The sequence below is a fragment of the Melitaea cinxia genome, chromosome 13, assembly GCF_905220565.1.
Source record: "Melitaea cinxia chromosome 13, ilMelCinx1.1, whole genome shotgun sequence".
NCBI classification, from domain to species: Eukaryota; Metazoa; Arthropoda; class Insecta; order Lepidoptera; family Nymphalidae; genus Melitaea; species Melitaea cinxia.
The window spans coordinates 14,845,407-14,873,361 of record NC_059406.1 but is presented as its reverse complement, the minus strand read 5'-3'; the positions used below and the strand labels follow the sequence as shown (position 1 = coordinate 14,873,361).

The 27,955-nt window shown below is 36.0% G+C and overlaps 3 protein-coding genes across 3 annotated transcripts; 1 reads left to right on the top strand and 2 right to left on the bottom strand.

The window, feature by feature from the left end:
• Positions 1-1,361: 1,361 nt before the first annotated feature.
• LOC123658932 (zinc finger protein 879-like) lies at positions 1,362-26,539 on the bottom strand. The gene is made up of 13 exons (XM_045594223.1): positions 26,140-26,539; positions 25,811-25,942; positions 18,379-18,747; positions 17,524-17,712; positions 16,632-16,769; positions 15,868-15,995; positions 13,808-13,882; positions 12,263-12,392; positions 6,025-6,158; positions 3,651-3,789; positions 3,099-3,218; positions 2,071-2,268; positions 1,362-1,547 (listed from the first exon to the last, which is right to left on the bottom strand). Exons 1-13 carry the CDS (start codon positions 26,248-26,250, stop codon positions 1,362-1,364), a joined length of 2,049 nt encoding a protein of 682 aa, XP_045450179.1. The 5' UTR covers positions 26,251-26,539.
• On the top strand, positions 7,185-8,846 carry LOC123658989. Its single transcript, XM_045594274.1, has 5 exons — positions 7,185-7,491; positions 7,844-8,023; positions 8,154-8,433; positions 8,518-8,574; positions 8,645-8,846. The coding sequence occupies exons 1-5, from the start codon at positions 7,291-7,293 to the stop codon at positions 8,806-8,808; spliced, it is 882 nt and encodes a 293-aa protein (XP_045450230.1). The 5' UTR covers positions 7,185-7,290; the 3' UTR covers positions 8,809-8,846.
• LOC123658988 (putative nuclease HARBI1) lies at positions 9,441-11,676 on the bottom strand. Its single transcript, XM_045594273.1, has 7 exons — positions 11,389-11,676; positions 11,009-11,252; positions 10,664-10,860; positions 10,432-10,564; positions 10,169-10,310; positions 9,615-10,025; positions 9,441-9,527 (listed from the first exon to the last, which is right to left on the bottom strand). Exons 2-6 carry the CDS (start codon positions 11,234-11,236, stop codon positions 9,634-9,636), a joined length of 1,092 nt encoding a protein of 363 aa, XP_045450229.1. The 5' UTR covers positions 11,237-11,252; positions 11,389-11,676; the 3' UTR covers positions 9,441-9,527; positions 9,615-9,633.
• Positions 26,540-27,955: the final 1,416 nt, after the last annotated feature.

Here is a 27,955-nt window from a genome sequence, read left to right as displayed (position 1 = left end):
GCGACACGGCGCAGTGTGCCCGCTAGTAGAGGAAGTGCGCGGGCTGGTCCTTGCCGCGCTCGCGTCTGATGTAGGGCGAGGGTGCTCGTGACATGTGACATGTGACATGTAGCGACACGGCGCAGTGTGCCCGCTAGTAGAGGAAGTGCGCGGGCTGGTCCTTGCCGCGCTCGCGTCTGATGTAGGGCGAGGGTGCTCGTGACATGTGACATGTGACATGTAGCGACACGGCGCAGTGTGCCCGCTAGTAGAGGAAGTGCGCGGGCTGGTCCTTGCCGCGCGCGCGTCTGATGTAGGGCGAGGGTGCTCGTGACATGTGACATGTGACATGTAGCGACACGGCGCAGTGTGCCCGCTAGTAGAGGAAGTGCGCGGGCTGGTCCTTGCCGCGCGCGCGTCTGATGTAGGGCGAGGGTGCTCGTGACATGTGACATGTGACATGTGACATGTAGCGACACGGCGCAGTGTGCCCGCTAGCAGAGGAAGTGCGCGGGCTGGTCCTTGCCGCGCTCGCGTCTGATGTAGGGCGAGGGTGCTCGTGACATGTGACATGTGACATGTAGCGACACGGCGCAGTGTGCCCGCTAGTAGAGGAAGTGCGCGGGCTGGTCCTTGCCGCGCTCGCGTCTGATGTGGGGCGAGGGTGCTCGTGACATGTGACATGTGACATGTAGCGACACGGCGCAGTGTGCCCGCTAGTAGAGGAAGTGCGCGGGCTGGTCCTTGCCGCGCGCGCGTCTGATGTAGGGCGAGGGTGCTCGTGACATGTGACATGTGACATGTAGCGACACGGCGCAGTGTGCCCGCTAGTAGAGGAAGTGCGCGGGCTGGTCCTTGCCGCGCGCGCGTCTGATGTAGGGCGAGGGTGCTCGTGACATGTGACATGTGACATGTAGCGACACGGCGCAGTGTGCCCGCTAGTAGAGGAAGTGCGCGGGCTGGTCCTTGCCGCGCGCGCGTCTGATGTAGGGCGAGGGTGCTCGTGACATGCGACATGTGACATGTAGCGACACGGCGCAGTGTGCCCGCTAGTAGAGGAAGTGCGCGGGCTGGTCCTTGCCGCGCGCGCGTCTGATGTAGGGCGAGGGTGCTCGTGACATGCGACATGTGACATGTAGCGACACGGCGCAGTGTGCCCGCTAGTAGAGGAAGTGCGCGGGCTGGTCCTTGCCGCGCGCGCGTCTGATGTAGGGCGAGGGTGCTCGTGACATGCGACATGTGACATGTAGCGACACGGCGCAGTGTGCCCGCTAGTAGAGGAAGTGCGCGGGCTGGTCCTTGCCGCGCTCGCGTCTGATGTAGGGCGAGGGTGCTCGTGACATGCGACATGTGACATGTAGCGACACGGCGCAGTGTGCCCGCTAGTAGAGGAAGTGCGCGGGCTGGTCCTTGCCGCGCGCGCGGGCCCGTCGCTCGAGGCGCGCGCGGCTGATGTAGGGCGAGGGTTGCTTGAGGTGCACGGTGCGCACGTGCAGCTTGCGACTGTTGGACTGGGCGAACGCCTTGCCGCACACCTCGCACGCGTACGGCTTCACGCCCGTGTGGCTCTGCAATCAGGTCACAGGCTTAGGAACAACTTAGAAAATAGTTAAAGTGTTACATTTTTCGGAGTTCTTATTGATACAGCCTGTAACGTCCCGTTGTTGGCCAAAGTTCTTTTTTTTATATATAGAAAAGGGGTCGGAACATAACCCACGAAGCCGATCCAGGGCAAATTGCCATATTAATTCCGTACCACGACCAACGATCCGATGTATACGATAGCAGCTGGGATTGACAACTTTACGAGTTCTTTGGGGCACGATGGGACTGAATGGGATGGGACTGATGGGCTCCTGTTGACAGATACCCAAGCCGGAGGCAAGTAGTTTTCCGATAGCAACTGGGATTGACAACTTCACGAGTTCTTTGGGGCACGATGGGACTGAATGGGATGGGACTGATGGGTTCCTGTTGACAAACACCCAGGCCGGAGGCAAGTAGTTTTCACGTGTAAATGAGTCAAACCATATAATTTAGCCGATCATGTCAAACCTTTGAAAAATATAAAATATGTAACTTGATTCTTACCCTGAAATGTCTATCCAACGCTCCCTTACATTTGAAAGCCTTGGAGCACATGGAACAGGCGTGGGGTCGATGGTCCGAATGGGTTTTCTCGTGCATTTGTAAGTTTGTTCGGTTGAAGAAAGCCTTTGGACACTGTTGACATTTAAAAGCGCGCTCCTCGAAGTGAGTCCGCTTGTGGTACACGAGGAAGGCGTTACCCTAGTGAATGTAAATAACGATAATTTAGGTCTGCCCTATAAATGCATAAACTGATTATCGAGAGCCACATTAAAATACTCTCAGCGTTTCAAGATTAAAATAAAGTAAGAAGTCTCTATTTGATTATGCATTGATAATGAATGCGACATAATGTAATTGAATTATTTGTAATCCTTGTGACACACCTGCATTGCGTAATTAAAATAATTTATTATGAAACTCAAGTCATAAACTACTTTTAATACTTGATCTGATGATATATTAATAATCAAATTTAATTCAAAGAATAATTGATTTAAAATAGTCGACCATCATCTAGAATGCTCCCAAATGTTTTAGAATATTCTATAGTAATCTGGAATATTCTAATATACGTATACAAGCGATTTGATTTTACTCAAATTGTTCGAATTTCCGAAATTGAATGTATCTGATATTGGAAATTTCGATTTTTGATAAGTAGTATATAAGTAGAAACGCAGTGGGTTTTCGTCAGTTTCATTGTGGTATCAATCGAACGAAGATCAACGGAAATCAAAAGTGAATATAGTCCAATGATTTCTAGAACATAGTAAAGAAAAAACAAAGTATCCGAAACTTCGAGAGTATTCTGGTACTGAAATTTTCAATTGTTGACGGTTTGTGAGTTAAAACTCAGTGAATTTTGTTTAGTTTTATATTGGCATCAAATGAAAAGTCATTTTTTATTCACTTTTATTTTATATAGGCTTGGCATTCCATGTAACTTCGACGTAAATAACATCCTGGCGTCAATCTTAATTCAGATCTTAACTTTTCAGATCTTGATTTGTTTTTATCTGTAAAATTACCCGAAATCCTTTGCCGCAGATGTCGCAGATATAATTCTTCTGAATGGGATAATTCTTGTCAGGATGCACTCGGCGGAAGTGGTTCCAGTATTCGCGGGCGTTCGGAATTACCTCCGAGCACTAGAGGAGAGTAAATAGGATCTGTTAAAGTTATAAGACATAAAGATGTGGACTTAGTGACGCTGTATTTCCTGCAAGATTTTACTAATTTTGTGCTAAAACACAGTTTAAATATTATTTTTAATAGTGTAACTATGGAGTTTCTTGCCGATTCTTCTCTGCAGAATCTAAATTCCGAATCGGTGATAGCTTTACTTTTAAAAAGTAATAATCACTTTAAAATTGATTTGTAAAATGACAATTCGAAAGTACTTTTGAAGCCTATATAAATAAAGTTATTTTTGATTTTGATTTATATTTTTTGGTTGCGAAAAAAAATTGTTACACTCGTGGAGATTGTCGAATATATTGATTTATTTCTTGAGCGCCTCGAATCCAGCCTATATTGAAACAGAGTAATACAGAGCAGGTTATAGTGTTAGATATGCTCACGTGGTCGCAAACGGCGGGCCAGGCGAGTCGCGGCTTCTTTCCATAGTTCCGAGGCCGAGGTCGCGCGTGTTCGCGACGGTGATGAAGTCGCAACGCCTCCGGATCACTGAACTGCTCACCACACGCGCGACATCCCGAACTGGTCAGACGGTCGACGGTAATTATGAATTTTGATTCTACGCGACGATCGCGATTGTCATTTTGTAAGTAAAACTTCTTTTTTACTGGACTTGGGGAGTGAGCTGGTGAATGCGTGACGAGAGCGTTACGAAAAGTATAATCGGGGAAGCCAAACGGATTTTGAGAGGAAGATGTAAATTAGTGAAGATAGAAAGATAGGTTTCGAATACTACTGTACGGGCAAGAGAGTTGCCATCCCACATTTTCTTTCTCTCTTTCTCTCATATATACACACAAATACCTGAAAGAAGAAAGAAGTTTTACTTCAAGCATGTGGTCTAAAGCATACTCTTTTTTTTAACTGCCGATATTTCGGCTACAGTTCAGACGCTCTGGTAACGGATCACCCGTGACCATGACTAATTGTGTCACGGTGACGGGTGAGCCACCCATGATCATGGTATCTGGAAAGTCAATCAAACAATCAAAAAGACAATCAAGGTAAATCCCGTAGAATCAAAAGTATAAACACAAACACGTCGCATGTATTATACCTACAACGGCTAACGTGACTAATGATTGATTTAAGCTAACTTTATATGTCAGAAACTGCGCTAGCGAAACTAAATTACAGTTAACTCGATCGATATCGGCCGACAGTGGATCGAACGCTTAAATCCAAAAAAAAAAATCATAGGCTTTGACTAGTAAAAATGTGTACTATAATGACATCAAAACATCGATGTTCCGTGCTGATCAACAATAATAAAATAAAGTATATTATGTATCTTTGATTAGCATTTCACTTATTAAGTAACTAGTCCTCTAAAAAAATAACGCTAGCAACACCATTGTATTTATGTGCCAAGTGTCTCTGGACCCTTGGTAAATAAGAACCTGTATTCGGGAGATTTAAACGATGCAAAAAAGTTAAACTTTAAAAACTATCATTCAAATTTTAGACCTATTTACTATCCCCTAGTTTACTAAAGACTCAATTCTGATATGTTTTGTACGAATTAAGTCAAAATTTATTTTTAATAAACCATATCACGTATGGACACATTATAAAATAGCAATATATTGGCTATTGGTGTTTAATTATGATAAAATATATCATATTACAATAATTATTTCGAATTACTTCCCGATCAAGCCACTAGATCCACAATCATAGTTATCGTTTAACAACAACTTATATTACAAGAGCTCTTAGAAATGTTATCGAAATTGAAGCACTTCACAATTTATAAATACTATGAGTCCTATACTCATAGTATCCTTCGAGTCTTTTCTACATGACAATGGCGAGATCGACTGTGCTTCTCTTCAAAAACAGAAAGTTATCAAATCCAAGAATTATGTAATTCTTCAAAAATTACATTGTATAATTTATTATATTAATTCAACACAATAATATAACAAAATATTTCTAATGGCAATGAAATTCAACACGGGAACGGAAAGGGGGTGAAAGTCAAAATGTCAAAAAATCAATAACATAGTCACGTGTACAACTTTGGTCGTCTAAAATCTTGTTTTGTAGTTCTAACACATTCACTGCTACTGACACTCATACAGTTCAGTCCAATATCTATATTTATGACGCGAACACGCTAGATGTGTCTCGGTTTGTTAGGTTAAAAATATGTAACCGAAACGTAGTTAAAGTATTTATGTTGATGTAAAGCAGAATAACAAAAATCTCCCCTTGCATTCCAGAACCTCGGACACGCCTAGCGTGTTCGCGGCTGAATACGGCAAACGAATGGACATTAGGGAAGTTGTATTTGTTAGCTTTGCAAAACGCTTTAAATCAGATTCTCAAATTCAGGAAACGATTCGTTTCGATTACGAACCGTTAAATATCGAACATGACACGTTCGAAAACGAATAATTAATATGGGAACAAGACATCAGAAGACATCGGTTTCAAATCGGTCGGTACAGCGATGCACTCACTTGAAATCGTTGCTTTGCGTGTTAGCTGGAGGCGACAAAGTGTAAGGACATTTTTACAGTTAACGTTCTGGCAACTTAATATCGCCGACAGAATTATACCGATCAGTTAGATTACTACACTAATCAGTCCATTTATGATTAAAGTAGGCACGATACTGAGAAACTTGAAAAGCTTTTTAAACCAAGAATTTTAGTCTAGCATAGGAATGGGGTGCCAGTAATTTTAATCCAAAATGTTTTCAACCTTAATTGCATCTTCTTAAGATTGAAACAAAAAATATTTTTCACTCACTTGAAGTCGTTGCTCTGTGTGTGTTTGCTGGAAGTGACCAAGTGTCGCTTGTACGCCTCTGTCGAAACGAATTTTACGTCGCACTGCGCACAATACGGCATGTCTTCCGCCTCGCCTTCGGTTTTTTCTTTTTCCTAAAAAAATTTGTTAAAACGAATACTTCACGAGTATTAATATGCAAATGAGTATTTAATAGGTAATAAATTAGGACAATATACACCTTATGGTATTTGACTGCTAACTCCATTGCTTGAGAAACGTAAAAAAAGGTCTTAGAACTTTTTTATTTCGTTTTGAGATACGAAATAACCTAATAAGTTCTGCATAATCCACCGTTTCATTGTAAATTATAGCCGTACTTACGGCTTGACACATGAACACATGAGGTCACGTTATTTTTGGCGTAAACTTGTGGAGGCCTATGTCCAGCAGTGGACTGTATAGGCTGTAATGATGATGACGATGATGATGACTTACGCTTTGGACGGTTTACATAGTACTATCTTACCAGTGTTGCTTGTATATTAATACAAAGAGGAGTCTCAATTCGATTATTGATTTAACTGAGGTAGGAAATATCCTGCTCATAATCTGGAGCAGCCCAACTGGGAAAATACCTCCACTTTATAGAAGATTACAGCTAAATAATACTACTTTCAAGGAGTTGTTTTTAGTGGTAAGGTGACCAGCAGGCCTATTGGCTATCTTGATAGCCACCAGTGACCATCAAGGTTTAGTTGTCAACCGGACTTTGATGTCAACTAAGATTGTCATAACATTGGTATTGCGTATCGTATTGAGTGGATTTGAGCTTACGGTGCTTAACGGTGCCTTTCAGCACGCCACTTGAACGACACTAGTTTTTGTCGATATTATGCGACTAAGTCAAAAAGGACCTTATAAGCATGGTTAGTGGCTTATTTTACGACGTTTTATTTTATGCGACTTATACACTTGACAGTTCGGTGTTTAGTGAAATCCGGCGCTAAATTCATTTGTTATTCAAATAAAACAAATCTCCGTTCCGAGTAGACGTTTAAAATTTTACTTAATAATTAATATCGTGTACGTGTAAGTTTAAGAAAATTAGTGTTTTTTTCTCAAAGTAAGTATAAATTATTATAATAAATACAGTTTGTACCATCTAACAATAAAATATTTTAATTTCTATTTATATAGTTTAACTTTTTCTTGTAAGTAGGTGCTTGGGTTTGATTGCAGATACTTTTTGAGTAAACAAGGTAGAATAACTTTATAATTTTTTAGATGCCTGCGAGAAGAAAAATATCTCCAAGACAAATGGATATTCTTCTAGAGTTTGCAGAGTCGAATCGCGACATAGCCTTAGGTCGCTTAACAGGCGGACCACTAGCCCATCAGGCTACCCGGCAAGCTTGGGTTTCAGTAGCCAAGAAACTCAATGCAATAGCGGAAGGTTTCACAAAAACGCCTGACCAGTGGCGTCGCGTAAGTTTTTAATCATTTACTATTTTATATTAAAAAATACTAATGCATAGTTCGTCGTCCAAAAAAATAATCTCTAGTAAAATAGGTGTTCATTCTTTCAAATATTTAACAGGCATCATTAATTGGCATTCATTAAAAAAAAAAGCTTGAAAATAAAGACCCCAATAAATCAGAATCAGAAAAAATTAAGCATCTTGACAACACTTCAAATGCTTTTAACTAAATACATAAATCCTTACACTTATAAGGGTTGGTTGTTTTTTTTACCCAACTGGGTAAAGGTACTTATGCTCCTTTTTAAGATGTTTCTATTTTTGTCATGCATTAAAATGTATTATTTTTTACAATCCAGTATTGGATAGAGTTCAAGGCGAAAATAAAGTCTAAAGCTGCAGACTCTAGGAGGAATGCCTCAGCAACCGGTGGAGGGCCTAACAAACTTGTTCCTCTTACTCAAGCAGAAGAAAGAGGGCTGGCAATAATTGGTACAGTAGCGGTGGAGGGTTTGCCTGGTGTGCGCCTGCCTCTTGATGTTAGTTATTAAAGTAATATAATTAATAATTTAAGTATTACCTAATCTTATATTAAGTGCTAAACATTGCTTTAATGTTAAATTATAATATTATAAGTATGTAATAAATAAAATTTCAAATATCTTACAGATACCTACAGCAGAAGGGAGTCGGCCTCCAGTCACCTCAGAGACCGTACCAGCCAGCCCCAGTACAGCATTACCCTTGCCAAATTCCTTAGCTCCTTATCCTGATACAGAACCTCCGATGGATGTGGAATTTCTTGAAGAAGAAGTTCCATTTCCATTAGGCGTTCAATCCCCTGAACCTTCATCCTCAAAGTCACTTCTCCCAAACACAGAGCCCCCTGCCCCTGCCACACATATACAGTCAGTCGATCAACCTGAAGTTGCATCACCAAGAGAAGAAAGTAAGTATGCATCAATGGCATAAACATTGGCTTTTATTACCTTCTGCCTGTATCACATTTTATATGAAATTATAATTATTTTAGGGCCTCCCGTGCACTTGACTCTGCCTACCCAAAGATCAACATCACGAAGGCAAAAAAGTAAGTAATCATTTTTAGATGTTATTATTCACTTATGCAAGTCTCATTAATGTCAAATGATACTTTTCAGTGCGTCGAGATGAGCGAGTGCCACGCTGGGCCTATGATTTAGAAGAGAAGCGCATTGCTGCTGAGGAACGTCTCGCATCGGCAATGGAGGCCATGGTGCAGTTAATAAGGGAAATAAGAGACGATATTCGTAGCCATATCTCAGGTATGAACATATATTTTTGAAATAAATATTAATAAAAATATTATACATCTAAATTTAAGACTAAATGTACATTCTAATTATAACTTTAATTATACACCTGAGTCAACTTTTTATATAAAAAAATATCTTTTACAGGATCATCAAGACAGCACACTTAGAAAAGCAAGCTGTGCCCGCGACTGTCTTCATGAAATTTTGTTCAGTTCTCACAGTACAGTAGTTATAAAATAAATAAATTTCTTAAAATAAAAGTCATCTAAGTTACTCCTCACTACATCAACTTCCACCAGTAAAAGTCCATTCATCCATATCCATTTAATAAAAAGCAGTTATTTTAATAATAATAATAATAATAATTTATTCTTTATTGTACACATTAAAAGAAGTTTACAATTTATTAAACAATTCAAGAAAGAAATGTACAACAGGCGGTCTTATCGCTAAACAGCGATCTCTTCCAGACAACCAGCTTGGAGGAGATAATGTGAAACAAGCGGAAAGGGTGTACAAACTTAAAATAAAAGAAAACAAGAATAAAATCAAATATGCACACATACATGCATACATATACACATACTACATACTACAAACAATATTAACTATACTAAAAATTACAGAACGTATTACATAAAAATATATAAATATTTTAATATTACAAACAGACTAATTTTATTTATTTCTATAGATTCATAACTAAAACAATATTTTTTTAACATAATAAAAACTAATCTAATTTTAATGTAAATAACTACATAATGTCTTATCCAATGTAAACAATTAAAAGTATTTTTATCGTAAATAAAGGCTATTTGTATTAGAATAAAAACTAATAAAAATAATTATAATCACAAAATATTTCTAGCGTTCCAAATCCTATTAATTAATATGACCCTACTTTCATCTGGAGGAGCATCAATCCTTGCCTGTATGCAAACTTGGTGCTGTTGGTCATTGTCAAGATCACCATCCTGTGAGTCAAGTATTGGAATATTTTGTGCATTGGCTATATTGTGCAGGACGACACATGCATTCACTATCTTGCCAGTGGTAACTGGATCGTAATGAAGTACCCTGTGTGCTAGCAAACACCGCCAACGTGATTTAAGTACTCCAATACATCGCTCTACAGTATTTCTGACCCGGCAATGAAGTTCTGTGTAATACTCTTCTGGCGATCCCGGAGCTGCACCTATGATTGGAGTCATCATCCAGGGGCGTTGAGCATATCCAGAATCACCTAGAAATAGAAATTTATTTTAATGTAGTACTGTGAGATAAATAATTTTAATACTGTCTGTGCATAATATATTTTTTTCTATGAAAATGATTGTCTGTATTTAAATTATCTTATTATACAAGTTTCATATGCAATATGCATACCTAACAGCCAACAGTGCTCTCCATTTCTTTCTAGTCCTTCTAAAAATGTTTTTATTGCACATTGATTCCACACATATGAATCATGAGATGCACCACCAAATGATGCATCAACATGGAGGATGGTCAGTTTAGCATCACATATCTGAAATCAAAACAAAGTTCTATCTATCACATTGTGCAGGTACAAAGTCACTATTGGAACAATATTTTATTTTAATGTTATGTATTGCTATACTTTACCATAATAATTATAATACACTTACTAGTAAAACATTTAAAGAATGGTAATTCTTTCTATTAAAATAAGTTTCCTCATGCTCCTTAGGACGGATTAAAGCCACATGTGTACCATCAATACAACCTATAACACCCGGAAATCCAAATTTCTCCATAAAACTGAAAAAAACAATTCAAAAGTTTTAGATTAATTGGGTAGGTATGTACCTACCAAGTACATAATAATTTTATTGTAACACTATTTAATTTTAAACTTACTCCTTCATAATTATTTCCCTTTCATGCTGTGCCATAGGAAACTTTATGTACTTCCTAAGGATTTCGTTAGTATTGAGTGCACCAGTTACCTCATGTAAACATTTACTGAATGTAGGTTGCGACATATTCAGTAGAAATGATGCACCCACATTCCGTTGGTATGATCCATTGCCATAAAAATTTAATGCTGCTAAAATCTATAATAGAGAGACAAACAAAGTTATCACTAGTCAGTTTTTATAGTAGGTAACAGTTTAAATAAAAATAGAAATTTACAAGTGAATATCAAATACATAATGTTAAAGAGCAAAAAACAGGTCAAAGTAAAGGAACAGTATTACTTACTTTGAGTTCATTGCGAACACCTGTATTTCGTTTAACTATTGGTAGATGAGGACTAAGTTCCACCAAAACCTGTTGGAATCCAAGTTTTGTTAAACGAAAATGTCCAATGAACTCTCTCTCTGGCAACTGCAATGGATCACTAGCGTCCCGCAGACGGCGTCTTTCAATTCTTAGAATATTACGTCTACGTTCTTCCTCCGCATATCCCAATAGGAAAGCGCGCGCCATAATTATAACAAATTTACTTAAAACGAAGAAAAACACTTAAAAAAACACAATAAAACAATTCCACACAATATAAACCTATGTATCTTAATTTTCCGCGTTAGCACGTATCCATACTATATGTAGTATGTACTAAAATTATTAGTGATAATCACCTTCAATCTGTAAAAACACTGCTCTTGAGCAGTGTCTTTCAAAAATCTTTAGATAGTGTCAGTGACTATCAATTTGATGTCAACTACGCTTACAGAATCGCAACTTAAACTTTATCGATACAGAAACAGTTGTCAAAATATGTTACGGTGACTATCAACGAGCCTCGGTGCTTATGACGTCATCCCAGTTGGTCACTGTCGTTAGCCAATACGAAACTAGCTGTTTGACAGTTAATCGTTGAGCATTATGTCAAGTGATCTTCACTATGAACTGTCAGTTGAGATACGCAATAGGCCTGCAGAGCTTGTGTGGGGGAATTGGGGATAAGGTCGGCAACGCAATTGTAATACTTCTGGTGTTGAAGACGTCTATAAGCTACGGCAATTGTTTACTATCAGGTGAGCCGTACGCTTGTTTGCCAACCTAGTTATATATTAAAAAAAAAAAATTGAATGACAAGTTTTAGCAGTGAACATCTTTTACAAACGTGTAGTTCGAGTGGTTACGACCGGTCAGAGGGCACTCGACGACCGCTCTGGTGTAATGGTGCGTGTGCAGTGTCGGCGGCGCCTACGCACCTACGGTCGCAAGTTCGGTTCCCGCTCGGAGTGGATGTTTGTGTTTATACATATATTTATTTACGGTCTGATCGTTAGTCCTTGTGGGTCTCCCTACCGTGGCTCGGAGAGCACGTTAAGCGGTCGGTGCCGGTTGTTATCTGTACACATATAGGGAATCATAGTAGGGAATATATCCGCCAACCCGCATTGGAGCAGCGTGGTGAATTAGCTCCAATTCTTCTCCTACACTGGGAAAGAGGACTTTGCCCAGCAGTGGAATGTTACAGGCTGAAGCGTAGACAGCACTCACCACGAGCGCCTTGTGCATCATGGTGCGGTGCATGGCGAGCCCGAGGCGGCTCACGAACGAGTAGCCGCACGCGCCGCAGATGAACTGCGAGGGGTGTTTGATGCGCACGTGGCTCAGGTACGATGTCCACTTTCTAACATGAGAAAGAGAGAGTTGGTGCATATCGTCGATGTCCACTTGCTAACAAGAGAAAGAGAGAGTTGGTGCATATCGTCGATGTCCACTAGCTAACAAGAGAAAGAAAGAGAGAGTTGCTGCATATCGTCGATGTCCACTTGCTAAAAAGAGAAAGAGTTGGTGCATATCGTCGATGTCCACTTGCTAAAAAGAGAAAGAGAGAGTTGGTGCATATCGTCGATGCCCACTTGCTAACAAGAGAAAGAGTTGGTGCATATCGTCGATTTCCACTAGCTAACAAGAGAAAGAGTTGGTGCATATCGTCGATGTCCACTAGCTAACAAGAGAAAGAGAGAGTTGGTGCATATCGTCGATGTCCACTTGCTAACAAGAGAAAGAGAGAGTTGGTGCATATCGTCGATGTCCACCTGCTAACAAGAGAAAGAGAGAGTTGGTGCATATCGTCGATGTCCACTTGTTAACAAGAGAAAGAGAGAGTTGGTGCATATCGTCGATGTCCACTAGCTAACAAGAGAAAGAGAGAGTTGATGCATATCGTCGATGTCCACTTGCTAACAAGAGAAAGAGAGAGTTGGTGCATATCGTCGATGTCCACTAGCTAACAAGAGAAAGAGAGAGTTGGTGCATATCTTCGATGTCCACTAGCTAACAAAAGAAAGAAAGAGAGAGTTGCTGCATATCGTCGATGTCCACTTGGTAAAAAGAGAAAGAGAAAATGGTGTATATCATCGTTGATATTGTACCGCGTAACCAAGAAGATCGTAAAGTGCATTTGGGGGTGTGAGGAACAGGGTGGAAAGTTCCTCATCCGCCATTGAAAAGGGAGGATCCTCCAACCAGACGGGAGTTGTGTCGGGTTGTACTTACCCGACGATTGTTGTTGGGTTCTTGTATATATTATGTTCAATCGCGTCGTACTGTAATATCGCGATGTAGGATACGTCAGTACTTAATTCGTATGTTGAGACAAAGAAGTCGCTACATATTATACAGTGACGAATTTTACAGGAAAGTGAAAAAACTCATATGAAAACAACATTTATTTACTTTCAAGTCCAATGTTTCTTAGAAAAAATCCTTTATATTCCCGAGTAATGAACGAAACGGCAATTTTTTCCGATGACACGACACGTAGATACGCGGTTTTAGAAATACTTTTGACTGACCGTTGCTTTTGCGGTTTCGACTTATTTCGTTTGAAGCATTTCTATTAGACGTAGCGGTCAGCTGACCTCATGGGATGATGCCAACTGCTATAGAAAGCCTCTACGCACGAAATTTAATTGTTATTTATTGTAGTTTCGCGGTATTGCAGTATTATCGACTATACAACAGCTTCTCAACAATTAATTTAATCAACACACCGATATTATGTAAGCGCAAAATGTTTCAGCATAAAAAATTACTTACGTTGAAATTTCATCGCAATGTTGGCACTTGTATGTAACCCCCTTGTGCCATCTCTGATGTTGTTTTGCTTGAGTTCTGTAAATTATAAGACATTTCACCAGTCGAATATGTGCATGCGGTTGAATGTGAAAGTGTGGTTGAATGTCTAAGTGGGTTGTATGAAAGCAAGTGGTGGAATGTGAATATGCAGTTGAATATATGCATGTGGTTGTAAGTGCCTATAATATTGTTGTTATCATAAATACCTGATAGAGATCGTTACTCATAGTAGGGAATATATCCGCAAACCCGCATCGAAGCAGCGTACTGGATTAAGATCTAATCTTGTCCTCTCTTCTCCTACAGGGAGAAAGAGACCTATGCCCAGCAGTTGACGTTACAATCTGAATCCTGTACGAGTGCCTATGGTAGAATGTGTGCACGCGGCTTAATGCATGCCTGTAGTTGGCAGTGTTCATGCGGTTGGAAGTGTTCATGCAGTTGAAAGTGTTCAGGCGGCTGAATATGTTCATGCGGTTGAATGTGTTCATGCAGTTCAATGTGTTCATGCAGTTGAATGTGTTCATGCGGTTGAATGTGTTCATGCGGTTGAATGTGTTCATGCGGTTGAATGTGTTCATGCGGTTGAATGTGTTCATGCGATTGAATGTATTCATGCGGTTGAATGTGTTCATGCGGTTGAATGTGTTCATGCGGTTGAATGTGTTCATGGGGTTGAACATGATCATGCGATTTAATACATTCGCCCAGTTGACAAGTGTTCATGCGGTTGAATATGTTCCTGTGGTTGAAAGTGTTCATGCGGTTTGAAGTGTTTGTGCGATTTAATATATTCATGCAGTTGGGAGTGTTCATGGGGTTTAAAATATTCATGCAATTTAATATATTCATACAGTTTAAAGTGTTCATGCCGTTTAATATATTCATGCAGTTGAAAGTGTCATGCCGTTTAATATATATATTCGGTTAAAAGTGTTCATGCGGTTTAAAGTGTTCATGCGGTTTAAAGTGTTCGTGCAGTTTGAACTGTTCATGCGATTTAATATATTCATGGGGTTTAAAGTATTCATGCGGTTGAAAGTGTTCATGCGGTTGAAAGTGTTCATGCGGTTGAACATGTTCATGCGGTTGAGTGTGTTCATGCGATTTAATATACTCATGCAGTTGGAAGTGTTCATGGGGTTGAAAGTGTTCATGCGGTTGAATATGTTTATACGGTTGAGTGTGTTCATGCGATTTAATATATTCATGCAGTTGGAAGTGTTCATGGAGTTGAGTGTTCATGCGGTTGAAATATGTTCATGCGGTTGAGTGTGTTCATGCGATTTAATATATTCATGCAGTTGGAAGTGTTCATGGGGTTAAAAGTGTTCATGCAGTTGGAAGTGTTCATGGGGTTGAAAGTGTTCATGCGGTTGAATATGTTCATGCGGTTGAATATGTTCATGCGGTTGAGTGTATTCATGCGATTTGATATATTCATGCAGTTAGAAGTGTTCATGGGGTTGAAAGTGTTCATGCGGTTGAATATGTTCATGCGGTTGAGTGTGTTCATGCGATTTAATATATTCATGCAGTTGGAAGTGTTCATGGAGTTGAGTGTTCATGCGGTTGAGTGTGTTCATGCGATTTGATATATTCATGCAGTTGAAAGTGTTCATGCGATTTAATAAATTCATGGGGTTGAAAGTTTTCATGTGGTTTAATATATTCATGCGGTTGAATATGTTCATATGGTCGAAAGTGTTCATGCTGTTTAAAGTGTGCATACATTTGTATGAGTGTGTGTGGTTGAATGTATAAATATAGTTTTGTGAGAGTGAGTAGTTAAATTTGAACCGAAGAACAGGTTTTCATTGCTTCCTTTTTCAATTAATACATTCAAGAAGGAAAAAAATGCCTTGTAATAGTAGGCATACAAATATAATTTGTATGCCTTACCTGTAGTGCCTTGTAATACAAAAAAAATTGTTAATATTGTATTGTAACAATGTTAATATAAATTTAAAATTATACCTGTAGTTAGATCAAGAATTTGTTACGTAAGTTTGTTCACTCACGTTGTTTTGGAGACGTACGAGCAAGACTTGCACGCATATTTCTTTTCGTGGTTTGAAGCATGCTTCTGAAGTATTCTCTTTGTTTTGAATCTGAACTTACAGATTGGGCATTCTATATCACCGGCACTCTGTAATGAGCACGATTACATAATTTTATTATTGTATAACGAGAAGGTATACAAAATTGTGTTTAAAAAAAAACTAAATTTGTATTACTTTGTACAATTTTAATGTTTACCCAACTAATATTTGTTGCAAGTAATTAGTGAAAACTTAATTGGCTTTGTATTTTCTAGTTTCTAAGACTCATATGTATAATTACAAGTTGAATTTCATTATACTTACTACATATGTTGGATGTCAACTGACTACTTTTGGCAAAACTTAATCATTTGTAAGTAGAAACCTATATTTTTAAAAACTGCAAATATAACAAATATACTGTCAACTTGATGTTACCAGTTATAGCTACCGTAGCCTAAGAAATCTGAACCACAAGCGAGTTGCCGACCCTATCCCCATTCCTCCCCACTAACTCTGGCTACCTTACTCACCACAGGAGCACAACACTGATCGAAAGCAGTATTATTTAGCTGTGTATTCTGTGAGGTTCAGGTACTTTGTCAGATGGACAGCTCCTAATTTTGAGCAGGATAATTCCTTAATATACAAATACACTTTATTGTACACTAACAGGATTTTTTTACATCGAATGGAAAACATACCAATTCTAATTTAGAATTAATGTAAGATGTTATACATACTGGCTCGTGTTTGCTGACGTGGTGTTCCCAAGCCTGAGCATCGATGAACCCTTTGAAGCACAGCTTGCACTGGTATATCGCATTGAGATAATTTGATGACTTCTGTCTCTGTCTGATTTCTTCTTTTTGCTCCTCTTCCTGTAAATATAATAGCAAAAACTTTATAAAACATTATAATTTTTTTTTAAAGTTAAAGTTAAGTAAAAGCATTGTTGTAAGGTTTCTACACTCAGCGAAAAAAGACGATGGTACATTTTAGTTTTCATGGCATACATTTTTTGGATGTGTAATTTTTTTATAGCTGATGTGCATAAAGAATTACAGATACTAAAAAAAACTCAAAGGTTTGTCTCTCATGAAGAAATTAAAATTTTAGCGTAACTCACTATCAATATAAATAATAGTAAACAATAAAAAACATATGTACTCAATAGCCCATATATTTATATATACGACAGGAACCATGAATGTGCTAAAATGTGTTCATTTTTTGGGAATATTAAATATATTCTAGGATCTTATGGAACAGTTTCTTAAGTTTAGTTTTAAGATTATTTTTTTCAGCCTGTAACATCCCACTGCTGGGGATAGGCTTGTCTCCATGTAGAAAAAGGATTGGAACCTAATGCAGGTAAACGGATATATTCCCTACTATAAGTAACGATTGCTATGAGATTTTTATGATAACAACTGGGACCGACTTAACGTGCTCTACGAGGCGCGGTGGCGTGACCCACAAGGACAGACATCGAAACTGGACAGAAATATTTGTAAAAAAACAAACATCTATCCCGAGCAGGAATCAAACCCGCAAACCGTCGTTGGTTTAGGCGACTACACGCACTACTACACCAGAGCGATTGTTGCATGTGTCAGCTAATGATAATATTACCGTCAATGTAACAATAGTGCAGTAGTTCTCGAGGTCGATATCCTCGTCTGAGACTCCCCCCGTGTTGTTGGTGCGACGCTGCTTCACTTCCTTTTTCACTTTATTCGTTCCATCGTTCTTCCTCGGTCTCCCACGTTTCGGTTTCACTTCTGCGATTGTTTCTTGAGTAACTGTTGCTGAATCAGCTAACTGCAATAGTTATATATAATTTTATCGCTATACATATATGGCGGAGATAGTCAGTAAAAATGACGGTAGTTAGAATAACGCTGTTTTCGACATATATATAGACGTAAACTGTAAGCCATAGGGCTTTTATAACCAACTGTCGTGTGCGAAATCGAACTCCATTCATTGGTCACACATCAGCCAGTTGTTGAGACAATTTGTCATCAATGTTTGTCATCATTTTGAGTTCATAGTCAGTGTTCACTTATAGGCTTTTTTATCAGTCCCACTGCTGGGCATTTATGTGTTAATCAGTGGACTAACACTATAATACTCGAATGGTTGCAAATACAAATAGTCAATTATTATCAAACAATTGTTTTATACCATTAGCTTGACAAACAAGACAAAACAACGGTCTATCTCCTGGTAAGCAGATACCATAATCAATGGCCTGCAACACCAGGAGCATTGAAAGCATATTGCCGATTCTAATCTTTGGCTACCTTACTCACCACACTAAAACAATACTATTTAAGATCAGTATTATGTAGCTATGGTCTTCTGGAAGGTCGAGTTATTTTCCCAGTCGAACTGGTAAGAAATTTGAGTATGATATTTCTTGCTGTGTCCTTTCTCAATATAGCTGAAAACATTCAACACACAATCTCTATTGAATAAACTTACTGGCAAATCAGATTCAACTTTATTATCAACTTTGGTTCTTTTCTCTACATCACTCTTTTTTCTCTTTCTCCCTCTCTTTTCCTTCTTCTTCTCTTTGTGTTTAGACAGGGGCTCGTCATCATCACTGGACAAGAGTCTATCATTATTTGAAAACACTGAGTGATTGTCGCTGTCCTCTCTCTTTACTTCTTTCTCATCAAAATAATCTCTATTATCGACTATTTCAAACGGTTCTATTTTTATTTCATCATTATCTGCCTCTATTATCGTTCGAGGTTCTATATTGATAAATGTTACTTCACTAAATCCAATTTTGGAAGACAATTGGAAAACGTTTTTGTCTAACTGTTTAATAACATCACCGGTGACCTGTAAGAAATTCCAAAATATTTATATTAATAAATATGATGATCTTAAGCTTATAATATGTTTCAGCTTTTGAACACAAATGTCGATATCAGCACTAGAGAGTAAAATCTATAGGGAATGATAAAATATTATTTAAAAAAAATGAAAAATGATTTTTGTTATAAAATTTTAAATATATTACAGTAAATAAGTAAATTCTCAGAATTTGACTATGTTTACAAGAAATTTTAACAGCAAGTAAGCTTAGCTCAAGAAGAAGCCAATTAATTGCAATATTAATTGAAATTAAGAATGTGACAATATTTACCCGACTTCCAAAAAAGAAAGAAAAGCGGTTCTCATTTTTTAATGTATGTTGCCTCAGAACTTTTGATTGGGTGGACCGATTTTGATGATTCTTAATTTAATTGATGTTTGTCAGATGGTCTTAAATTTTATAAAGATCTGATGACTTCTTTTTGAGTAATCTTTGATAACACGTATTTACTACACAATTATTGGTTGGTTTATCTGGTGGCCTCAAACTAGGCTTATCTGTTCTGTGGGTGGCAATAACTATATTTCATATCTATATATACAAAAATGAATGTTTGTCTGTATGTCCTTTATAGAATCGTGAACTATGCATTCGATCATGCCACGATCTTCAGCAAAGTGTTGTGCATGAGTCCACAAAGGGTTCTGAGTTGGTACGACCAAAAAAAAAAAAAATATAAGAATAGCGTAGCAACACGCGCAGGGTATAGCTAGTTAATCTGCACAAATAAATAAAATTATAGTGTCTGTTTGTAATATTAAAATCACCGCTTTTTACACTCCATATGGATGTATACATGGTACATATACTTAAATAACATTTTTTACAATTTTTGTCAGTCTGTCTGTTTGTTCCGGCTAATCTCTGAAACAGCTGGACCGATTTTGCCGGAAATTTCACTGGCAGCTGATGTAATAAGGAGTAACTTAGGCTACTTTTATTTTAGAAATTTATTTATTTTATAATCTACGAACTTATGATTTAATTTGTAACCCTGCGAACTAAACAATAACTTTTTTGTTAAATTCCTCGCGGACGAAGTCGACGAAAAACTGTAGTCTATATAGTTCGGAATAAATAAATTTTATAAATAAATAAATAAACACTTCACACTCAACGCCCCCCAGTAGGATTTTCTCCATGTTGAGGGTCCGGAAAACACACAATACACACGCACAAACGCCAAGACCGCGATAAACATCTATATGGCCAATACAAATATCTGTTGTGAGCGGGGATCGAATCTGCGACCGCCAGCGCAACAGTCAGTATTGTGACCGCTGTGCCAACGCGTCGTTTTTTTAGCCTATTAAAATCTATTAAAATTCTATCCTAATGCCTTTTAAATGACTGTCTTAGACCAAAGTAACCTAATAAGATGGGGGGAAGCCTCTGAAAAATTTTAGTGGGGCAGTAGGTATTGCTAGGCACTTATAGGTAGGTTGCAAGGTGCTGTTTGATAGGGGTTATAGATTAATATTTGCAAAATGAATATCCTAAGAAATTAAAATTAAATAATTACCATTGGGTAGCAAACCAATGGTAATTATTTAATGTAGAAGTCACAGGCAAAATCTAGTAATAAATAGTTAAAACTATATATATAAATGTTTTTGTTTATAAGAATAACCATCCAACTGCTGGCTTTTGAAATATAGAGGCCGAAGATAGGCAGCAGGAACTTCGGTGTGACAAAGCCAGTCCTGCGGTCACCAACCCGCCTGCCCAGCATGGTGACTATGGGCAAAACACATGAATTCAAATGACGCTGAAACTAGCAGCCACTCTATATATCTCTGCTTCTAAACAACAGATTTATTTGTAACTTTACACAAATTAGTATCGTTTGTTCATCTAACTATGGAAAAAAATCCAAAGGGTAAATACCACCCCTTCTATTTTTTTTTTAATTTAAAAACTAAAAAAGGAGGTTAATTCGATATAAAAGCTAAAAAATTAATGTTACTAAGCATAAAATAGGGTCAAAATTTGAAAACAAAGGTAATTTATAAAATACCAAGAAATATTAGAAAAAAAAATTTACTTTAATTTTTTTTAATTTGGGATTTTTTCTAAGCAGACGATTAAATAAAATTTATTAAAGTTATCATATCTCGGCTCATAGACACTGCATTTTGTTGTAACTTTGCAGAAACCTTTTCTTTACTATCAAGAAAACATAAGACAATTTTCAAAGCGGATACTCAATCCCTTCTATTTCTTTTTATTTTTTTTTTCTCTAAGACAATGACTATATACTACTTCTTCAAATGTCTATATCTCTGCTCGTGGACACTACATTTTGGTGTAACTTTGTAGAAATTTTTATATTACTATCTAGAAACGATTATAAAAATTTCAAAAGGGATACTCAACCCCTTCTATTTATTTTTTATTTTATTTTTTTCTCTAAGACAACGCCTATGTACCATTTCTTCAAATGTCTATATCTCTGCTCGTGGACACTACATTTTGTTGTAACTTCGCAGAAACCTTTCTGTTACTGTCTAGAAACGATGATAAAAAATTCAAAAGGGATACTCAATCCCTTCTATTTTTTTTTATTTTTTTTTTTCTCTAAGACAATGCCTATATACTACTTCTTCAAATGTCTATATCTCTGCTCGTGGACAATACATTTTGTTGTAACTTCGTAGAAACCTTTATATTACTATCTAGAAATGATGATAAAAATTTCAAAAGGGATACTCAACCCCTTCTATTTTTTTTAATTTTTTTTTCTCTAATACAACACCTATGTACCATTTCTTCAAATGTCTGTATCTCTGCTCGTGGACACTACATTTTGTAGTAACTTCGTAGAAACCTTTATATTACTATCTAGAAACGATGATAAAAATTTCAAAAGGGATACTCAATCCCTTCTATATTTTTTTTTTATTTTTTTTCTCTAAGACAATGCCTATATACTACTTCTACAAATGTCTATATCTCTGCTCGTGGACACTACATTTTGTTGTAACTTCGTAGAAACCTTTATATTACTATCGAGAAACGATGATAACAAATTTCAAAAGGGTTGTAACTAGAGAAAAAAAAAAAATAGAAGGGGTTGAGTATCCCTTTTGAAATTTTTATCATCGTTTCTAGACAGTAATAGAAAGGTTTCTGCGAAGTTACAACAAAATGTAGTGTCCACGAGCAGAGATATAGACATTTGAAGAAATGGTACATAGGCGTTGTCTTAGAGGAAAAAAAATTTAAAAAAAATAGAAGGGATTGAGTATCCCTTTTGAAATTTTTGTCATCGTTTCTAGACAGTGACAGAAAGGTTTCTGCGAAGTTACAACAAAATGTAGTGTCCACGAGCAGAGATATAGACATTTGAAGAAATGGTACATAGGCATTGTCTTAGAGAAAAAAAAAAAAATAGAAGGGATTGAGTATCCCTTTTGAAATTTTTATCATCGTTTCTAGACAGTAACAGAAAGGTTTCTGCGAAGTTACAACAAAATGTAGTGTCCACGAGCAGAGATGTAGACATTTGAAGAAATGGTACATAGGCGTTGTCTTAGAGAAAAAAAAAAAAAAAAAAATATAGAAGGGATTGAGTATCCCTTTTCAAATTTTTATCATCGTTTCTAGACAGTAACAGAAAGGTTTCTGCGAAGTTACAACAAAATGTAGTGTCCACGAGCAGAGATATAGACATTTGAAGAAATGGTACATAGGCGTTGTCTTAGAGAAAAAAAAAAATAAAAAAAAATAGAAGGGATTGAGTATCCCTTTTGAAATTTTTATCATCGTTTCTAGACAGTAACAGAAAGGTTTCTGCGAAGTACCAACAAAATGTAGTGTCCACGAGCAGAGATATAGACATTTGAAGAAGTAGTATATAGGCATTGTCTTAGAGAAAAAAAAAATAAAAAAAAAATAGAAGGGATTGAGTATCCTTTTTGAAATTTTTATCATCGTTTCTAGATAGTAATTTAAAGGTTTCTACGAAGTTACAACAAAATGTAGTGTCCACGAGCAGAGATATAGACATTTGAAGAAGTAGTATATAGGCGTTGTCTTAGAGAAAAAAAAATAAAAAAAAATAGAAGGGATTGAGTATCCCTTTTGATATTTTTATCATCGTTTCTAGACAGTAATAGAAAGGTTTCTACGAAGTTACAACAAAATGTAGTGTCCACGAGCAGAGATATAGACATTTGAAAAAGTAGTATATAGGCATTGTCTTAGAGAAAAAAATAAATAAAAAAAAAATAGAAGGGATTGAGTATCCCTTTTGAATTTTTTATCATCGTTTCTAAACAGTAACAGAAAGGTTTATGCGAAGTTACAACAAAATGTAGTGTCCACGAGCAGAGATATAGACATTTGAAGAAATGGTACATAGGCGTTGTCTTAGAGAAAAAAAAAATTAAAAAAAAATAGAAGGGATTGAGTATCCCTTTTGAAATTTTTATCATCGTTTCTAGACAGTAACAGAAAGGTTTCTGCGAAGTTACAACAAAATGTAGTGTCCACGAGCAGAGATATAGACATTTGAAGAAATGGTACATAGGCGTTGTCTTAGAGAAAAAAAAAAAAATAAAAAAAAATAGAAGGGATTGAGTATCCCTTTTGAAATTTTTATCGTTGTTTCTAGACAGTAACAGAAAGGTTTCTACGAAGTTACAACAAAATGTAGTGTCCACGAGCAGAGATATAGACATTTGAAAAAGTAGTATATAGGCATTGTCTTAGAGAAAAAAAAATAAAAAAAAATAGAAGGGATTGAGTATCCCTTTTGAATTTTTTATCATCGTTTCTAGACAGTAACAGAAAGGTTTCTGCGAAGTTACAACAAAATGTAGTGTCTACGAGCAGAGATATAGACATTTGAAAAAGTAGTATATAGGCATAGTCTTAGAGAAAAAAAAAAAATAAAAAAAAAATAGAAAGGATTGAGTATCCCTTTTGAATTTTTTATCATCGTTTCTAGACAGTAACAGAAAGGTTTCTGCGAAGTTACAACAAAATGTAGTGTCCACGAGCAGAGATATAGACATTTGAAGAAATGGTACATAGGCGTTGTCTTAGAGAAAAAAAAAATAAAAAAAAAATAGAAGGGATTGAGTATCCCTTTTGAAATTTTTATCATCGTTTCTAGACAGTAACAGAAAGGTTTCTGCGAAGTTACAACAAAATGTAGTGTCCACGAGCAGAGATATAGACATTTGAAGAAATGGTACATAGGTGTTGTATTAGAGAAAAAAAAAATAAAAAAAAATAGAAGGGGTTGAGTATCCCTTTTGAAATTTTTATCATCATTTCTAGATAGTAATATAAAGGTTTCTACGAAGTTACAACAAAATGTAGTGTCCACGAGCAGAGATATAGACATTTGAAGAAGTAGTATATAGGCATTGTCTTAGAGAAAAAAAAAATAAAAAAAAATAGAAGGGATTGAGTATCCCTTTTGAATTTTTTATCATCGTTTTTAGACAGTAACAGAAAGGTTTCTGCGAAGTTACAACAAAATGTAGTGTCCACGAGCAGAGATATAGACATTTGAAGAAATGGTACATAGGCGTTGTCTTAGAGAAAAAAAAAATTAAATAAAAAAAATAGAAGGGATTGAGTATCTCTTTTGAAATTTTTATCATCGTTTCTAGACAGTAACAGAAAGGTTTCTGCGAAGTTACAACAAAATGTAGTATCCACGAGCAGAGATATAGACATTTGAAGAAATGGTACATAGGCGTTGTCTTAGAGAAAAAAAAAATTAAATAAAAAAAATAGAAGGGATTGAGTATCCCTTTTGAAATTTTTATCATCATTTCTAGATAGTAATATAAAGGTTTCTACGAAGTTACAACAAAATGTAGTGTCCACGAGCAGAGATATAGACATTTGAAGAAGTAGTATATAGGCATTGTCTTAGAGAAAAAAAAAAAATAAAAAAAAAATAGAAGGGATTGAGTATCCCTTTTGAATTTTTTATCATCGTTTCTAGACAGTAATAGAAAGGTTTCTACGAAGTTACAACAAAATGTAGTGTCCACGAGCAGAGATATAGACATTTGAAAAAGTAGTATATAGGCATTGTCTTAGAGAAAAAAAAAATAAAAAAAATAGAAGGGATTGAGTATCCCTTTTGAAATTTTTATCGTTGTTTCTAGACAGTAATAGAAAGGTTTCTACGAAGTTACTACAAAATGTAGTGTCCACGAGTAGAGATATAGACATTTGAAGAAGTAGTATATAGGCATTGTCTTAAGAGAAAAAAAAAAATAAAAAAAAATAGAAGGGATTGAGTATCCCTTTTGAAATTTTTATCATCGTTTCTAGATAGTAATATAAAGGTTTCTACGAAGTTACAACAAAATGTAGTGTCCACGAGCAGAGATATAGACATTTGAAGAAGTAGTATATAGGCGTTGTCTTAGAGAAAAAAAAATAAAAAAAAATAGAAGGGATTGAGTATCCCTTTTGATATTTTTATCATCGTTTCTAGACAGTAATAGAAAGGTTTCTACGAAGTTACAACAAAATGTAGTGTCCACGAGCAGAGATATGATTACTTTCACAAATACAATATAATTGCCTCCTTAGGGAAATTGCAATATTAAAAAAATAATCAAAGTGGATTATTTATTTTTTTACCTTTTTTTCTAATTTTTTTAAATATTCTAAACGACCTTTGATTTAAATCTTAACCTTATTTCATGCCTAAAGACATAGATTTTTTGCTTTTATATCGAATTAACCTCCCTGTTTGGGTTTTTAAATATAAAAAATAGAAGGGGTGGAATTTACCCTTTAGATCTTTTTCATAGCGAGATGATATAACGTCACTAATTTCTGTACAGTTACAACTTAATCTGTTGCTTTTTTAAGAGATATAAAGCGTGGCTTCTAGTTTCACTGTCATTTAATTTTGGCTGCTAGCTGCTAGTTTCAGTTTCATGAATTCAAGCCATTTTTGGCACTAAGTTCTAGAGGCCTATGTCCAGCAGTGGACTGTATTAGGCTGAAGTGATTATGATTGATATTTTTTATCTATTTTTAGTTTACCTTCACACAAGAATGTCTTAAACCCAACAGTGCTGCCTGACCACGAAGACATTTCTCTCTGAATAAGTAAAATTTATTTAACTGGGCGGAACATTCATAGCAGGCGTATTTTGGAAGTTCTTGTACAGGACTCTGAAATAAAGAATATTTAAGAATATTATTAAAATGTAATATAAAACAATGTTTTGTATAACTCAAATATTGTAATTAATTAAAAATAAGAAATGTGGGTTTATTTTTTCTATTCAATAGAGTTATATAAGTACATAAAAATATAAGCAAATATTGTTTTTATTAATATACTTCTTAAATTACATTTAAATACTTACTGTATTTCCTACCAAAATATCGTAATAAGTTTCTAATGGATAGGAATAAAAATTGAACATCTTTACATCCATGAGAAGACATATACGGCACACTTTTATGTTCTCCATCATTATTATACGACAATTAATTATCAACTTTCATAAAATTTAAAAGGACATCATATTCGCGGTATAAAATACGTAAACTCAATGATAGAGTTAGAAAACATTAGAACTTCTACGCTAACATTTAACTTAAAATTATTATGTATCACAAATATTGTACGACATTTTGCAATTTTAAATTAATAAACTAAATAAATAAATGAGGTTTGTATATCGGAAACTTAAGATGAATTACCATACATTTTTAATTTAGCAATAAATGCAACAAGAATGTCTAGTTCTACACAAGACGCAACAATCTGCCATTTTACTGTTGACAATTATTGACAGTAACACAGATAGCAACGCTCAACGCTCAACACTTTTCAATCAAACAAAGCAAGTCGCGTAAAATTTTTACAGAGAATTGACCATAAAAATAAAATCATAAAATAGTTTTGACCCGATTGAAAAAGGATTGCGAATTGCGTTTACTCGCAAATGAAAAAAAAAACCGACTTCAATTATATCGACAGGTAAAACAACGTAAGTAGACGAAAAAATATTCAAGTAAATACCTACGCGTTATCAAAAATTTCTCAAAAAGTTGTAATCAAATCTCGATGAAATTTAAATATGACCACATGATAAGTATCAGCTTTCGATTAAAATCTCACCTAAGGGGGGGAGGAGTCTAAACTGATCGAAAAATAGCTCACGTACCTAATTAATGAATGCCCTCTTGTAACGTGATGAATAAGAAGAAAAAATTACTATATATTTTTTAAATTTATTTAAGACTAGCTGCCCGGACAGTCAAAAGTTACTACTTAGTATTTTATTTTTTATTTTATTTTTTAGTATTAAAACCTTCCTTGGGCCTTTAAGAACATACAAAAAAATAAATTAGCCGAATTGGTAGAAACATTCACGAGTTATTCGCTTAGTAACATTCATTTTTATTTATATAGATGTTACCTTTGTTATAATAAAATAAAAAATAATTAGCTTTAGTATTTCGTTTCTTTCCTTACATGTCTTTACCTGTCCTAACATACATAGATATTTTCATCTGAAATTAATACTTGGATGGATGCTCAGAAGTCAGAATATACAATTTCTCATATATGTGACGTAAGTGAAATCTTACTAGATAGCAACCTGGCCATTCCAAATTCAAATCAATATCTTAATAAGAATATCATCATTATTTTTGAAATTCTATCTTCTGATTGATCCTCATAGATATCAACCATTCTATAAAATCTCAAAAGATTGTTACGTGTTTTTTTCGCTTAAATTCCAAACTGGTTTTTGTTAAGAATATAAACTAAATGTTAGATGATTCTGTATTGGTGATTACTTCTAGGTTATCGACTTATTACTTATTGGTAATTACTCATAAATCCCTACATTCTATTACTTGGTCATTACCGATAACAATCGATAACTTTACTAAATTGATAAATCCAAATAAAAACCCATTAGCTGTTTTAATAGGAATGACATAAACTTTCTCGAATCTGACGCAACTCCTTATAAGAAACATTAGAATCAAATAAGTTGCCTCCATGTGAAACCCATTAAATTACCTCAATTAGAATAAAAGTTGTACCTGGATTTGATTATAGATTCTGATAAATCTCAAACTTACCTCTATCTGGTAATCTTTCTTTTCAGATAAAAAGTAATTAGTTTAAAAAAAATAGGTATATATATTAACTATAATATT